Below are 15146 nucleotides of genomic sequence, written 5' to 3'. Positions count from 1 at the left end.
CTGGGGCTCTCCCGGGGAACCGGGGGCATCCCGCAGGGCGGGGGGGGGGCGGAAGGGCTGGTGAGGTGTGGCCGTGCCAGCAGCTCACGTCACCGGGGGGGGGAGGGGGACGGGGGCTCGGTGGCCCGGCATGGGTGGCACCTGGTATCTCCGGGGTGGAGCATTGGCATCTGGGTTTGGCAGCGGGCGTCAGCCTGGGCCAGGGGCTGGTCTTGAGTGGGAAGAGGTTCTTGTGCTTGCTGGGGCACTCGTGCCTGTGGTGGGGGCCCTGGGACCTGGGGAAGGGGGTTACTGGGAGGTGCTGGGGTTTCATGGGGCCCTGGACCCCACCTGCGTAAGCATTTCGGGGGGGAAACACCAGGGTTTATTTGAATGTAGGGCGAGGCGGTGCCTGGCGGGTAATGATTAACCCCAGGCTGAGCCAGAGGATGAGGCCCCTTCCCTGCTCAAGGAGCTGGGGGGGCTCCATTCCCCCCCCCCCCCCCCCTTCCCCGCCGTGCTTCCCACCAGGTCCTGGGGGCTGTGGCTCAGCCCACGGGGCCGGGCAGACGCTGCCCCCCGCCCTTGCCCAGGGATGCCCAGCCACTGCCCCTTCCTGGTGCCCCCACTTGAGGCTGTGTCCACCCGCGGCGTGGGGATGCTGCTGGCGATGTCCCCCCGAATTGGAGGTGCATGGGGGACCCAGCGTGGGGGCAGGATGCTGCAAGGGCCCCATCGGCGAGGCAGCACCCCCGTGCCCAGTGCCAAGTGGGGCAGAGGACCCCCCCTTCCTGGGGCCGGCAGCAGGGTGGGGCGTCCCCACCTGCTCCAGGTGCTCTATAAAGCTCCGGCCACTGTCGAGTCGCCAGTTCCTGGTCCCTGCACTGCGGCGTGTGCCACCGGCTAACGGGAGAGCAGCCGCTGCAGAGCCCTGAGAGGTGCCGGGACCCCCCAGGACGACCCCCATGGCGTTCACTGCCCTTCTGCTGCTGCTGCTGCTGAGCACAGGTGAGGGGCTGGGGCTGGTGGCACCCTGAGCTGGATGGACCAGGCTGGGACATGGGCAGGTGGGGAGGTGACAGGACGGGGGGATCAGGGCAGGGTCCCCTGGGCTGTTTTCTGAGCGGGGACCAGAGGACACCAGAGCTGGTGGCCCTCAGCACCCCAGTGGCAGGGACCTCGCTGTCCCTCCTGGTCTGGCCCTGGAGTGCAGTGTCCCAGGGCAGATTGTCCCCCCCCAAAGCTGGGGTCTGGGGACCTCGCTCAGCCTGTGGCCCCTCTCAGCCGTGTCCGAAAGGCTCGGCTGGGGCCAGGCAGCCGGGCTGTGCTGGGACCAGCTGGAGCAGGCTGCACCCGGGGTTTGCAGGCTGGTATGCAGGTGTGTCTCATGGAGCCATCCAGACCCCGGGCTCTCCTCCAGTGCCGCTGGCTCCGGTGGCACCTGCTGGGAAACCGCCCGGCAGCCTCCTGCGCTGGCCAGCGGCCAGGCTATGCGTGTCTGGTGGGGTGCATGGCACCCCACTCTCCCAGCTGGCAACCCATGGCAAAGGAGGCTTTATTGGGGTGGGAGGGCTGTGCCTGAGCCCCCTGGTGTGGTGGGGTCACCCCAGGATGAGGGGGGGGTCTGTAGGGCTGGGCATGGGGCCGGTGCCAGCTGCCCAGGTGGCACTGCCTGCAACCTCAGTGGTGCCATATGTGCCCAGCACAAGCCCTGGTTGCAACATGTTCCTGAAGGTCTTGTCGGCCTTGTGGGCAGTGGGAGCTGCCAGTGGTCGGCTCCTGGAGGTCGTGGTCCTTCTTGGTGCCTTGTGGCCCAGGGGAGCGTCCAGCTGAGGAGCTGTGTTATGTAAAACCTTCCCAAACCAGCGCTGCTGTTCCAGCTGCTCACTCCTAGTGTTTCCTCTAGGTGCACATAACATGGAGACTGACACAACCGCTGCAGGGACAGCCATGACTGACACGACTGACACAGTGATGACCACTGAGACGACCGTCACCCCCATGATCATGACTCTGAACACAATGAACTCCAAAAGCACAAGTATGAAGAGGACCCAAAACTCTGTCTTCTCCCATGCCACGGTCCCCCCCACCACAAACTTCCAGTCCAGCAACAGCTCTGGAGGCAATGCCACAACCAACAGCACTGCGGTGCCCACCCTGAGCAGCGCTGCCATCTCCCACATCATCAATGCCACAACCAACAGCACCATGGTGCCCGTCACTAGCAGCACTGCCACCTCCCACATCATCAATGCCACAACCAACAGCACCATGGTGCCCATCACTAGCAGCACTGCCACCTCCCACATCATCAATGCCACAACCAACAGCACCATGGTGCCCATCACTAGCAGCACTGCCATCTCCCACATCATCAACAGCACTGCTGACAGCACCACGGTGCCCGCCCCAAGCAGCACTGCCATTTCCCACATCAACGCCACTGCCAACAGCACCATGGTTCCCATCCCTAGCAGCACTGCCATCTCCCACATCAACGCCACAGCCAACAGCACCACGGTGCCCGCCCCAAGCAGCACTGCCATCTCCCACATCATCAACGCCACTGCCAACAGCACCACAGTGCCCGCCCCAAGCAGCACTGCCATCTCCCACATCAATGCCACAGCCAACAGCAGCAACTCGGTCCCCTCCTTCGGCACCAACACAACCAACAGCAGCTCTGTGGCTCCCACCTCCACCACAGGTGGTGGCACAGTGATCCCTATCTCCACCACCAAAGACAGCGGGAGCAGCAGCACTCGGGCTGTCCCCACACGGAAAACCTCTGCCACCACACAGGGCAGCAGGGCTCCCACACAGACCCCCATGGCTGCGCTGGGTAGCAGCGGTGCTCCCAACCCCAGCATGGTCCAGCTGCTCATCCACATCCAGCTGTCCTTCCACATCCTCAACAGGAGCTTCAATGAGAGCCTGCGCGACCCCACGTCGAAGGAGTACAGCAGCCTGAGCCACACTGTCTTGACCATGGTGAGTCGTGGCCCTGCCTGGGCGAGTGATGACCCCCAGTTTGTGCTGGGAAGGAGCCACTGCCCGTGGAGGCTTCCCGTGAAAGTGCCCCGAGCATCCTCTCTGCCAGCTGCCTTGGCAGCCCTGGCAGTCCTGTGAGGTGGAGTGACAAGGGGACGGGAGGGAGGAGGTGTCTGCTGGGGAGGTGGCCGTCACCCCTGTGCTTTGTTCCAGTTCGAACATGTCTTCGGCTGCGCGAGCTGCATGGGCAGGCAGACCTACAAGGGGTGCAGCGAGCTCCGTTTCAGGTGAGCGGGCCAGTGGCTCCTGAGGCCGGTGTGCCCTGGCCGCACAGGGCAGACCCCCTTGCGGGGGGCGGTGATCCGGGCGCTGACGCCTCCTCTCGTGGGTAGCCCAGGCTCCGTGCAGGTGCAGTCCACCCTCATCTTTGCACGTGGCAATGAAACCACCAGCCAGGCCGTGGAGCAACGGCTGAAGAGCAGCCTGGACTCGAACGGCTTCATCATGGACCTGCAGCTGGCCAACATCCAGAGTGAGCGGGAGCTTCGGGCTGGGGGCACGAGGGTGGGCAGAGCCCCGCCAGGGTGGGGAGGCTCCTTGGCAGTGCAACAGGCTCAGGGCTTGCAGCCGGTGGAGATGATGTGGTTTCCCAGTGCCTGTGGCGGGCAGCACTGGGAAGACCAAGTGGACCCCAAGGAGGTGGGCTCATCCCCTTACACCCCATCCTGGGGGGGTCTCTCAGGGCTGTTTGTCCCAGCCAGCCCCACGGCTCTGCCCAGTGGTGCAGACATGGCTCTGGTCCTCTTTCAGGCACTGTGCAGGTGATGTCCCTGGCACCGGTGCCTGCGGTCCCAGGTTGGGCCATTGCTCTGCTGGTCCTGGTCTGCATCCTGCTGCTGCTGAACATCCTCGCCTGCCTTCTGCTGGTGTGTCTCCTGTCCCCATCCCTGTCCTAACCTGCCTTCTGCTGGTGGGTCCCCTGTCCCCATCTCTGTCCTTGCCTGTCTTCTGGTGGATCACCCATCCCCATCCCTGTCCTCTCCTGCCTTCTGCTGGTGGGTGCCCTGTCCCCATCCCTGTCCTCTCCTGCCTTCTGCTGGTGGGAGCTCTGTCCCCATCCCTGTCCTCTCCTGCCTTCTGCTGGTGGGTGCCCTGTCCCCATCCCTGTCCTCTCCTGCCTTCTGCTGGTGGGTCCCCTGTCCCCATCCCTGTCCTCTCCTGTCTTCTGCTGGTGGGAGCTCTGTCCCCATCCCTGTCCTCTCCTGTCTTCTGCTGGTGGGAGCTCTGTCCCCATCCCTGTCCTCTCCTGTCTTCTGCTGGTGGGTCCCCTGTCCCCATCCCTGTCCTCTCCTGCCTTCTGCTGGTGGGTCCCCTGTCCCCATCCCCTTGCCGTCAGGCCCCTCACCCCTTCCCTCTCCACCCAGGCCACCTGCACCTGCCGCCGGAAAAGCCGAGGGAAGCTGGACCTGTTCAGCACGAAGGACTCCTACCACCCCATGGCTGAGTACGCCCTGTACCAGAGCCACGGGCGCTACGTCTCACCCAACAGCAAACCCAACCCCTACAGCCAGGTGAGAGCCGGGTGCCACTGTCCCCGCGGCGGCTTGCGCCTGGCATCCCAGCCACTGCAGGGCTGGGGTAGGGCAGGGGAAGGTGGTTTTCGGTGCAGCTGGGAAGCTGGGCAGGTCCCTTGGCTGCTGGGTTAATGGCTAACGGAACCAGTGGGGCACAGACGGTGGCCCTGGGTGTCCGCCCCACACCGATCCCTCCCAGCTGGGAGGTGAGCGTAACTTTCACGCCTGGATGGAGCAGCGGTGCTGGGCGCGTGGCTGGCGCTGGCAGACCTGGCCCAGCTCCGGGGAGCTCCCCACGACCTTGGATGCCGGCTCCCCGTGCCCAGCCCCGGGAAGAGGGTGGGGGGCTTGCTGCCGGCCCTGCACTGGCCCTTCTCAGGCTCAGCTGCATCCCAGCCGGCCCCCTGCATCTGCTGGCATCGGAGAATCCTTCTGCTGTGGATGGGGAGTGGGGCTGGGGCTGGAGCTGGGGCGGGGGGTGCTGATCCCCGTATCCTGCACCCCGTGTCCCACACCAGTGGCTCTGAAGCCAGAGCTGCAGGTGCAGCATCAGGAGCTGCTCACATACGCAAAGGGCATGGGTCCTCCAAGTGATGTGGGGTTTGGGGGCTCAGCCCCAGCCCCTGGTGCACTGCACTCCCCTGCACGCTGTGGGCTGGGGCCCTATCCAGCTGCTTGGCTGTGTGCGAGCAGCTCACCCTGTTCAAATACCAGGGGCCTGGGTAAATATTTACCTTTGCTCTTGCTGGGCAGGCTTATCGAGCAGGGGAGGAACATGGCCAGAGCTGCTTCAGCTCCTCCACCAGCTCCTGCACCCAGGGGTGCTCGGGGGGGCCCAAGGGGGCTGTGGGTGCCCACATTACCCATGGCTGGGGGCAGCTGCCCACCATGCAGGGCAGATGCATTTCTTAGCTGAGCACACGGGGATGCCCGTGGTGCCTGTGGTGAGGATGTGGGGGTCCCCCCACTGCTCCCGGCGGGGGCTGAGGAGGGGGCTCAGCCCAGCTTCTCCCCAGCCCAGCTCTGACACCCCCTCACTGTTCCCTCCCCAGGTGGCCAGCAGCAATGGCGCGGGGGTCGGCACCTTCACCTACACCAACCCTGCCACCTCCGACAACCTCTGAGGGACATGCTGGGACAGAGGGTGGCTGCTAAGGGCAGGGGGTGGCCGTGCCCCCCTGCTCCCGGGGGAGCAGCACCGGCCCTGGGCACGTCCCCCGGTGCTGCTCGGCCCCTTGCCGCGGGCAGCGGGAGCTGAATGGTTCTGGAGCAGCCGGATTCATGCGCATGACAGAACTGGATGAGCAAAGATTCGTGGCGGGAGGGAGGGTCCCCCACACCCCCTGTTCCCCGCGCTCGCTTGGCTTCGCAACCCTCCCCATGCTGGGGGGGGGGGGTCCAGACTCGTGCTCCCCCTGCGCTCACCCCTAGGGATTCAATTGCTGGTTTTGTGGTCTTATTTTATATAAATATATATATATATATATATATGTGTGTGTGTGTGTGTGCAGGGTATCGGTGCCGGGTTCAGCTTGACAGGGAAGCAGGGTGGCAGGGTCCTCAGCCGCAGTATATTTATGTTATTTCACAATAAAAAGATGGGTGCAGTCGGGCACAGTGTCCCACAGGGCTGCGTCAGCCCTGGTGATGTTGCGGGGGTTTCCCCAGCGCTCCATCCGGGTGCCTCCCCTTCTGGCTCTGTGGCTGCCATGGTATGGCTGTCACCCACCCAGGGGACCCCAGCTGGGGGGGCTGCTCTCCTTTCTGGGGCTGAGCAGACCTAGGGTTGGTGCTGGGGTTGTTTCGCCCTCGCTGCCATTGCACCTACAGTTGCCTGGGCATGGGCAAGCGTCCCCATCCGCTGCATTCCCCAGGGTGTGCCTGTGCCCTGCCAGGACACCGTCCCTCTCGCTCACATCCCACCCGCCTGTCCCGCACCCTCGGTTTCTGTCTTGTGAACAAACACGGTTCAGGCAACGCAACCGGTTCTTCTGCGGTGCGGCTGCACAGGCAGAGTGTAAAGGTGACGGTGGGGCCATAAAGGCTGCGTGTGCATCACCATGTGCATCACCGGCATGGCACGCACGCTGCTGGTCCCACTTCCCTCCCCTGCCTGGTCCAGGCTCAGGATCCTCCACACCCTGAGTGAGCCCCAAAACGGCCCTGGGGGCTGCCAGGGGGAAGGGGTTGTGGATGTGCTGAGGGGCAGCGGGGTGGCCCCAGCGGGGCTGGGGACCGAAACAGGACCGTGCCCAGCATGGGGCCAGCCGCGTGCCAGGCTGCGCCGAGGCACATGCCTTTGGGACTGCTGTGCCCTGAGCCGCAGGGCGGCTCCCCCGGCAGCCCCAGTTTGGACTGGGCCCATGCTGGGGGCTGGGAGGGTTTTGGCAACTACCAAAAAGGCAGAAAAAACAAGGAAACAAACCTTCCCGAAAGAAATTGCTTGTGAGCTCAGGCGCGGAGCCAGCCGCTTTGCTGGGAACCAGCCCGGCAGCGTGTGGCTGGTGGGTGCTGTGGCCAGGGCACGTGGGCTCTGGGTGGGGGACGTGGCCGTGCTGGGTGCCCGGGGACCCCGGTATGTGTCTGGGCTGTGCTGGGGGGGGGGGATTGGGGGCTGCTCGGTGAGAGGGACTGGAGGCTGGGGGGGGAAGGGTGTGTGCAGCTGCATGCGTCTGTGGAGGGGGTGTGTGTAGTTGCTGCTTTTGGTTTCCTTTACGCTTTGCCGATAGCCAGAGCTGCCAACAGCAACAGTAAAACCCAGCAGCCTTCCAGCCTGGCAGGCGGGGGGCAGGGCGGGGGCTGCGGGGATGGGGGCTGCAGGGATGGGGTGCACCCTATGGGGGGGTTAGGGCAGGAGCTGGGGGGGCTTGGCACGGGGAAGGCTCTGGGGGGGTCTTTGCATGCGGGGGGCTGCATGGATCGGGTGCACCCTATGGGGGATTAGGGCAGGAGCTGGGGGGTTTGGCACAGGGAGGGGGTCTTTGCATGCACATGAACAGCGGGATGATGTGGGGGACACCCACAGCGTGCCGGGCTCTGCTGTCGTGTGCCGGGAGGAAGGGGCAAAGCTAAGCACAGCCTTGAGGGTCAGCTGTGGCACAGCATCACATCCCCCCCCCCCCCAGGGATGGGGTCACATGCCAAGGCAGGGCTGTGCCAGCCCCCCCCAGCCCTGGGCAGGGCCCGCAGGAATCGAAACCAGCGCCAAGGCTCAGCCCCACAAAGAGCCGCCTGTTCACGGGGAGCCCGGCCCAGCCACCCCCGGGGACAGTCACCGGCTCCTCCGCCTGCCACGCTGCTCCCCTGCAGGATGGGGGTACCCGGGTGGGGGTCCAGACCCCCTTACCCTGAGAGGATGCCCCAGTGCCCAGCAGCCCCCCAGGCTGGACCAGCCACCCTTAGGACCCCTCGCTAATGCTACCGGGGTTTTTCTAGACCCCACTGGCGGCTGGTCCACTGACACCCCGAGACCGGGTGGCAGCAGCCATGTGGCCAGGCAGAGCGCGGGCAGGGACCGGACACGTCAGCACTGCCCACGCTGCCCCAGGCCCTTCCCTGGGCAGGATTGGCCCCTGCTGGCCATGGCCCGAAGGACAGCTCAGCCCCATGGCCACACCGCAGACCGACCAGCACCCCACAGCGCCAGTGTCTGTGGGGCGGCTGCCCTCCGCCGCAGAGCAGCTCCAGAGGAGTCTGGCATCGCAGTTTATTGTAGGAAACCATGAAAATACAGCAATTGTAACAGAACCCAGGAGAAACGACAGCAGCTCGGACAGATCCCAGCATGGGACCGCTGGCACGGGCCCCCGTGGTGGATGGCAGCGCGGCACAGCTCCCGGCTGGGTCAGGTCCCAACCCCGCGGCCCCAGCCAGCCCCGGCTGCCCGCGGTTTGGCACTGAGCGGTGTAACGGGGGCCGAGCGTGTCCTGCCGGAGCACGTGCAGGCAGGGACACGGGCAGGGCTGGCCAGGCACGTGGCTCAGCTGGGGACAGGGCAGAACAGCCAGCGGCACTCTGCAGCCCCAGGGGAGAGCAGGGGGGAGGCACCAGCATCCCACAGCCTGGCAGCCCGCGGCACAGACCATGGCAGCTGTGCCTGGCCATGGTGGCTGTGCCCGGCCATGGCACTGCAGCCGGGTGAGCCACGTTGAAAATGAGGCATTTTAAAAAAAAGTCTTCACACTTCATTCCAGCCCAGCCTCCCCCCGCCCTCTCTCCCCAAGCCCAGCTGCCACCCCCACCCCAGCCAGCACCCAGCTTCTACCCCCCCACCGTCACCCCCACTGTCACCTGCCACCCCCCTCCCTGCACAGCCCCGCATCCCGCTCGCGCTCCCCATCTCTAGAGCTGACCCCTTGCCCAGCCCTGCCTGCGGCCCCAGCTCAAAGCAACCTCCAGCCAAGCTGGGGCAAGGGGCAAGGTGACAGGGAGAGGAGGGGACGGCAGAGCTGTCCCCATCCCCACCCATCCCATAAACCAAACAACTGGCCCATTCCCAGTGGCGGCAGGGCCGGGGCTGCCCTGTGCTCTGCTCCCCTGGCCCTCGCCCGTGTCCCCCCAAGGCCCTGGAGCTCGCTGGGCAATGGGGGGCCATGGCCGGCACACGCGCGGGGAGCGCAGGCACAGCTCAGTCCAGCTTGGCGAAGCCCCCGATGGTCACTTTACGCTCCTGCTTGTTGGCCACCAGCTCCTGGAGATGCAGGGCACCCCCTCCAATGAAGCAGAAGGCAGGGCAGACGGGCCCCGAGCAGTCCACGCCGCATTCCCAGAGCTCGCGGAAGGAGACGGCATCATAGAAGCTCACCTTGCCCTGCTCGTAGTCCAGGCAGATGCCGATGCGCGGAGGCAAGGGCACAGTGCAGCCGTTGGGGTCGCGAGAGGTGAGTGCCGACCCGTGCGAGAGCAAGATCTTGCCCATGCCGATGGTGAGGAAGGCATAGGGCGGGGGTGCCTCCACCGTCGTGTCCTCTGCCCCGCTGTCGTGGCCACTGTCGGGGTCATACCTGCGGCAGGGGCGTGGGTGAGTCCCAGCGCCAACGCGGGAGGGACAGACTGGGGCTGCCCTATGCGTCCCAGAGCCAGCGCCTGGCGGGGAGGCAGGAACAGGCAGAGGACCCCCACTCCCACCAAGCCCCCCGCTCACCTGGGGCTCACCACGTCCTGTGGCACCTGGAACCACTCCTGCAGCTTGCTCTCCAGCCCCACGCCCACCTTGACCAGGTAAGAGCTGGGGTCCACGCAGCAGGCCCAGTAGCTCTTGCCCTGCGTGATGGCCACGTCACCGATGACCAGGTCGATGGAGAGGTGGCAGCTGGTCATCAGGCGCTCGGCAGCAAAGAGCATGGGGATGCCGGGGACGCTGCGCACGGCGCGCTGGTCCTTGCTGATGGCCAGCCGGTCCCGGTTGAAGCCCCAGCGGTTATCCAGGAAGAAGTTGAGGACTGCAGGGAAGAGCAGAGGGTGAGAAGGATGGCACAAGCAGCCGGTCGGGTGCTCCAGATCAGTGCTGCGAGCCCCCGGCGCTCCTCACCTGGGGCGGGCGGTGTGTGGAGGTAGATGTCCTCGCTGTACTCCCCGAAACCCGCCTTGTTGCAGCCCTTCACCCGGAGCACGTAGACGCTGTCGGTGTCCAGGTACTCCACCAGGGCGCTGGTGCCACGCACCTCCTCCCGCCGCTGCCACAGTTTCAGCCCCTTGGCCTTGGCGTCCGTCTTGCGGTACTCCACCGTGTAGTGCCAGGCGGGTGGTGAGTGCTGCGGCAGCCGCCAGCACAGGAAGATCTGGTCGTAGGCATAGGTGCGCTGCGTGTCGATGACGGGGGCCTCGGGTGCTGCGGGGAGAGGCACCGACGGGCATCAGGCAGCATCCCCCCCCCCGGCAGGCAGGGAGGCGGCCAGACGCAGGGAGGGGGCATTCCGGACGGACGCACGGACGCACAACCAGCAGGAGTCTAGGGGGATCTGACTGCGGAGACCGTGTGTAGGCACCAGAGGAGAGCAAGAGTCAGGGAGACAGAGGAGCTCGCTGCTGTGAGGCTCCAGGGACCAGACAGGCTGAGTGCAAGTCGAGGAGGGAGGAGAGAGAGAGAGAAAGAGAGAGGATGGAGGCAGCAGAAGAGGAGGGGAGGAGATGGGGATGGCAGGGTGGTGTGAAGATGCTGGTGGTGCAGTGGGAGCAGAGAGGCAGGGTGGGAAGGAGGGGCGGAGAGATGAGGGGATGGTGGGCAGAAATGGGGCGAGGAGGGGGGGCGGAAATGGGGCAGAGATGGGGCGAGGAGGGGGGGTAGAAATGGGGCGAGGAGGGGGGGCAGAAATGGGACGAGGAGGGAGCAGGAGGGCAGGAGGAGCAGCAGCAGATGGAGGAGGGGCAGAGCCGCTGCCTGCCACTGCCAGCGGGCAGGACAGGGATGGAGGATGGCAGCGGAGTGGGACAGGGTGGGAGCGCGGATGGAGGGATGGGGCGGGAGCGGGGATGGAGGGATGGGACAGAGAGAGCGGGGCTGGCTCTGGGGCAGGGATGTGACTTGCCTCAGTTACTTCAGTGACGACTCAGCAGCGGCCGCAGCCTATAAACAAAGAGAGGTAGAAGCAGGTCTGAAAAGTGTTGCCAGCGGGTCCGGCAGGGCCACGCGGCTCCTGCCCTGTGGGGAAGCACCTGCCCTGCAGCGGGGCAGCCTCCGCTCTACTCACCCTCCGGCGCTCCTGCTGCCCTTACCTGGCACCACGGCCCTGCCTGTCCTGGCCCCTCGCCTGGCCACCCTGGCACAGGGCAGGGCAGGGGCAGGGATTGTTTTGGGGGCTGCTGGGGCGGGGGCTGTCCCTGACGGGGAGGGGGGACCGGCAGATCCACGAGCACCCGCCCAGCGCTCTGCGGCCGTGGCTGAGCTCTGGCTCGAGGTGGGCAGGGAGCCGCTCTGCTCGCAGGGGCTGCACCTCCACACAGGGCACAGCCGGTGCCCGGTCCTGCTGCCTTTACCTCGGATGAAGGCCAGGTCGGTGAGCAGCTTCAGCTCCCTGCTGACGTCCAGCTGGAAGTGGCTGAAGGAGGCTGTGGCCGCAGGACGGAAGCTCTGCAGCGAGTCAGTGGCCCTGAGGATCCTGCAGCACGGGAGAGCAGGGACATCAGGGTGGCACACGGTGGCCACCTTGGCTCCGATCAGCCCCGCATCCGTGAGGGTCCCCCCAGCCCGGTACCTGTTGTGCAGCTGCTTGGCAGCCTGGACGAAGCAGGGGTGGTCGGTCTCCTTCAGCACCTCCTGGGCATAGCCCACCATGCCCGAGTTCTCCAGCATGGCCTGGTGCTCCTGGATCTGGCAGTGCAGGCTGGCCAGCCGCTCCTGCTGGCACTCCTCGATCGCCTGCAGCAGGGTCGCCCGCTTCTCCTCCAGCATGGCGCACAGCCCCTGGATCAGCTGCGACACCTCCTCCTTGGCCAGCGAGCCGTTCACCTGCCGAGCGCGGCAGGGTCAGCACACCGCGCGCCCTGGGGCGGAGAGGGGTCCGGGCTGGCAGTGCCACCCCGCACCTGGGGGCAGCTCAGGGACAGGCACCTCCCGCCCTCACCTCCGTGTGCTTCACTGTCTCCTCCAGCTCAGCGATCTGGGTCTGCACCGTGTCCTGGCTGCTCAAGATGTAGGCGAGGCTCTTTGTCAGCTTCTCCTGCAGAGGAGGAGATGAGGCAAGGTGCTGGCAACCCCCCCAACATGCACGTGCAACCCCCCCCGCCCCGGGGCTCCGCCGGTGCCCCCGATTCCTCCCGGCGCGGCCGCAGCCCTTACCCTGAGAGCCTGGTAGGCGCTGAGCACCGGGGTGATCTTGTGGCTGGTGTGAGTGCGGCGCACACGGCAGAGCTGGCACACCAGCCGCTGGCAGGTCTTGCAGTAGTGAGTCACCTCCTCCTTGTGCTCCGGGCACATCAGCCCCTGCACGGGGCACGGGGGAGCTCAGCGGGGCTCCGTGCCTCCTGCCCCCCTCCCCAGGATCCCTCCCCCCAGCACCCACAAAATCCTGAGCCGGGGGCGGCCGTACCTTGGGGCGGAAGGTGAGGGTGGGGGGTGTGGGCTCGTGCTGGGCTTTCTGGGTGCCCCAGGGGTGGTAGAGCTTGAAGCACTCGTTGCAGAAGCTGGACTTGCACTCGGTGCAGCCCTTGGTGGCCTCCAGCTGCGGGGGCTTGCAGAACTGGCACATGATGGCGGCGCTGATGTTGATGGTCTGGCGGTAGCGCTCCACCACCCGCTCCAGCGTCAGGTTGCGGAAAAGGCTGCCCAGACCCCGCTCGCCCAGGTCCACGTCGTGCTGGCAGGCCGGGCAGGGGAAGCTGACAGTCTGGGGGTGCACGGTGCCCCGCTTGCGCCCCGGGTAGGTGCCAAAGCCTGCGGGAGGGAGGCAGCGGGGGCATCAGGGGCGGGGGGACACAGCACCCCAGACCCCTCCACCTCGCGCAGGGGGAGCCCGCAGGCGCCATCCCCGTCCCCCTGCAGCTGTCCCACCTGATTTCAGGAGGCGGTCAAGGCGGTCGGGCTTGGGGACGGCCCGGCGCCCCAGGCGGGGGCTGCGGGTGGAGGGGGTGGCGGCAGGCGAGGAGGGCTCGGAGGTGGGGTCGCAGCAGAGGTAGCCGTGCTGCAGCAGCACCTCGCTGGCGCAGACGTGGCAGACATTGTGTGCGCAGGGCAGGGCCAGCGGCTGCTTGTACATCTCCTTGCACACTGGGCAGACCAGCTCCCGCTCCATGTTCTTCATGCTGGTCTGGGGAGAGAGGGGGGAGCGTCACCTGCCAGCGGGGGCACGGCGGGCACTGGGGTTGGGGTCAGGACCAGCACCAGGCCTTGGGACCAGGATCAGGCCCTCAGCCTACAGCAGGAGCAGGACAAGGACCAGCACTGGGACCAGCACCTGGATGGGGATGGGGACCAGGGCTGGGATTGGGATGAGGACTGGGGCTGGGGTCAGCACTGGGGCCAGGACCAGCAGCAGGACCAGGATCAGGCCTTGGGACCAGGATCAGGCCCGCAGCCTACAGCAGGACCAGGACAAGGACCAGCACTGGGACCAGCACCTGGATGGGGAAGGGGACCAGGGCTGGGATCATGATGGGGACTGGGGCTGGGGTCAGCACCTGGGCCAGGATCAGGACTGGCACTGGGACGAGAGCCAGGACCAGCACCAAATTTGTGATCAGGCCGGGGACCGGTGCCAGGGCCAGAGACAGGATGAGGACCAGGATCAGGCCTGGGAGCAGCAGTATGGTCAGGATCAAGACCACCACTAGCACCAGCACCAGGATGGGGACCAGAACTGGGACTAGGATGGGGATTGGGGGTGGGTCCAGCACCAGGACCAGGATTGGGACCAGCACTGGGACTAGAGCCAGGACCAGCACCAAGTCCATGACCAGGCCTGGGACCAGCACGAGGGCCAGGGCCAGCATCGGGACCAGCACCAGGCCTGGGAGCAGCAGCACCACCAGGATGGGGATCAGGGCTGGGATTGGGATGGAGATTGGAGCTGGGGCCAGCACCAGTGCCAGGATGGAGACCAGGGCTGGGGCCAGGATGAGGACCAGCATCAGGGCCAGGATCAGGCCTGGGAGCAGCAGCATGGACAGGATCAAGGCCAGGATGGTGACCAGGACTGGGGCCAGTGACAGGGGCAGGATCGGGACTGACACTGGGACCAGCACCGGGATGGGGACCAGCGCTGGGACCAGGATGGGGACTGGGGCCGGCACCTGGGCCAGGATGGGGACCGGCACTGGGACCAGCGCCAGGACCAGCACCTGGGCAAGGACCAGGATGGGCACCAGGGCCGGGGCCCAGCCCCCCCGCCCCGGGGTGTGCCAGCAGCTCCCGGTGCTCCGGGCCCCGGCGGTGGCACCGACGGGGGGAGGGCCGGTGCCGGCCTTCCCCTGCGATGGCCGCGCTGGGTGTCGGGGCGCGGGTCCGCGGCCCGCCCGGCGCTCAAGGGCACCCTCGCCGCCCCGCCCGCACCCGCCGCCGGGCCCCGCCGCGTTGCCATGGCGACACCGGGCCTGGGGGGAGCCCGACCCGGCCCGGCCGCCCCGCCGTGCCCCCCCACCCCGCCGCCGCCGCCGCTCACGCTGATGCGGACGAGCGCGTCCATGATGGAGGTGAAGGTCTGCAGGTCCTCGCCCTCGGCCATGGCTCCGCGCCCGCTCCCGGCGCCGGTCCCCGCGGCGGCGGCAGCAGCGGCGGCCGCGGACGCCCCGGTCTGTTGCAGGGAGCGGCGGAGCCGGGGGGAGGGCGGGGGGCGGTGGCGCGCATGCTCAGCGGGACCCTCCCCGGCGGCGGCGGCGGCGGCGGGGGGGCGGCGGGGGGCAGGGGGGCGGCACCGGGAGGGTCCCGCCGCGCCCCCGGGCACCCCCCGCCGGGTCCGTGCGAACGGCAGCGCGGGGAGCTGTGCCCGGGCTGGACCCCGGGCGGGCTGAGCGTAAGCGCTAGGAGAGGGACCGGAGCCGGTACTGGAGCTCCCGGGGTTCCCGCGCCGCCCCCCGCCCCGTCCCCGTCCCCGTCCCCGTCCCCGGGGCCGCCCGCCGCGCCCCTCCCCGCCGTCGGGGGGCGCGCGAGACAGCGGGGAGCACCGC

General features: G+C 67.2%; 3 protein-coding genes across 3 annotated transcripts; 2 read left to right on the top strand and 1 right to left on the bottom strand.

Annotated features, from left to right (window-relative positions):
* The first annotated feature begins 84 nt into the window (after positions 1–84).
* Positions 85–3802, top strand: LOC308055261 (uncharacterized protein). Its single transcript, XM_080369042.1, has 2 exons — positions 85–987; positions 1886–3802. The coding sequence occupies exons 1-2, from the start codon at positions 945–947 to the stop codon at positions 3109–3111; spliced, it is 1269 nt and encodes a 422-aa protein (XP_080225168.1). The 5' UTR covers positions 85–944; the 3' UTR covers positions 3112–3802.
* Positions 3117–7111, top strand: MUC1 (mucin 1, cell surface associated). The gene is made up of 5 exons (XM_080369061.1): positions 3117–3260; positions 3366–3505; positions 3784–3899; positions 4398–4544; positions 5600–7111. The coding sequence occupies exons 1-5, from the start codon at positions 3217–3219 to the stop codon at positions 5669–5671; spliced, it is 519 nt and encodes a 172-aa protein (XP_080225187.1). The 5' UTR covers positions 3117–3216; the 3' UTR covers positions 5672–7111.
* A 1128-nt stretch (positions 7112–8239) lies between these two features.
* Positions 8240–14774, bottom strand: TRIM46 (tripartite motif containing 46). The gene is made up of 10 exons (XM_080369068.1): positions 14642–14774; positions 13036–13291; positions 12575–12918; positions 12325–12468; positions 12110–12205; positions 11741–11994; positions 11523–11644; positions 10078–10377; positions 9691–9988; positions 8240–9550 (listed from the first exon to the last, which is right to left on the bottom strand). The coding sequence occupies exons 1-10, from the start codon at positions 14702–14704 to the stop codon at positions 9175–9177; spliced, it is 2253 nt and encodes a 750-aa protein (XP_080225194.1). The 5' UTR covers positions 14705–14774; the 3' UTR covers positions 8240–9174.
* Positions 14775–15146: the final 372 nt, after the last annotated feature.

The sequence above is a fragment of the Falco punctatus genome, assembly GCF_963210335.1.
Source record: "Falco punctatus genome assembly, chromosome: 18".
In the NCBI taxonomy this organism is placed as follows: domain Eukaryota; kingdom Metazoa; phylum Chordata; class Aves; order Falconiformes; family Falconidae; genus Falco; species Falco punctatus.
This window is presented reverse-complemented; position numbering and strand designations above follow the sequence as displayed.

What these genes read in the sequence shown, in the direction of transcription:
- LOC308055261 (XM_080369042.1), top strand. Translation starts at nt 945, where the DNA reads ATGGCGTTCACTGCCCTTCTGCTGCTGCTGCTGCTGAGCACAG. An exon ending in GCTGCTGCTGCTGAGCACAG is followed by an intron (nt 988 to 1,885) that starts GTGAGGGGCTGG and finishes TGTTTCCTCTAG; the next exon opens with GTGCACATAACATGGAGACT.
- MUC1 (XM_080369061.1), top strand. Translation starts at nt 3,217, where the DNA reads ATGGGCAGGCAGACCTACAAGGGGTGCAGCGAGCTCCGTTTCAG. An exon ending in GCAGCTGGCCAACATCCAGA is followed by an intron (nt 3,506 to 3,783) that starts GTGAGCGGGAGC and finishes GTCCTCTTTCAG; the next exon opens with GCACTGTGCAGGTGATGTCC. An exon ending in TCCTCGCCTGCCTTCTGCTG is followed by an intron (nt 3,900 to 4,397) that starts GTGTGTCTCCTG and finishes CTCTCCACCCAG; the next exon opens with GCCACCTGCACCTGCCGCCG.
- TRIM46 (XM_080369068.1), bottom strand. Translation starts at nt 14,704, where the DNA reads ATGGCCGAGGGCGAGGACCTGCAGACCTTCACCTCCATCATGGACGCG. An exon ending in TGACCGCCTCCTGAAATCAG is followed by an intron (nt 12,919 to 13,035) that starts GTGGGACAGCTG and finishes TCCCTCCCGCAG; the next exon opens with GCTTTGGCACCTACCCGGGG. An exon ending in GCCAAGCAGCTGCACAACAG is followed by an intron (nt 11,645 to 11,740) that starts GTACCGGGCTGG and finishes CCCGTGCTGCAG; the next exon opens with GATCCTCAGGGCCACTGACT.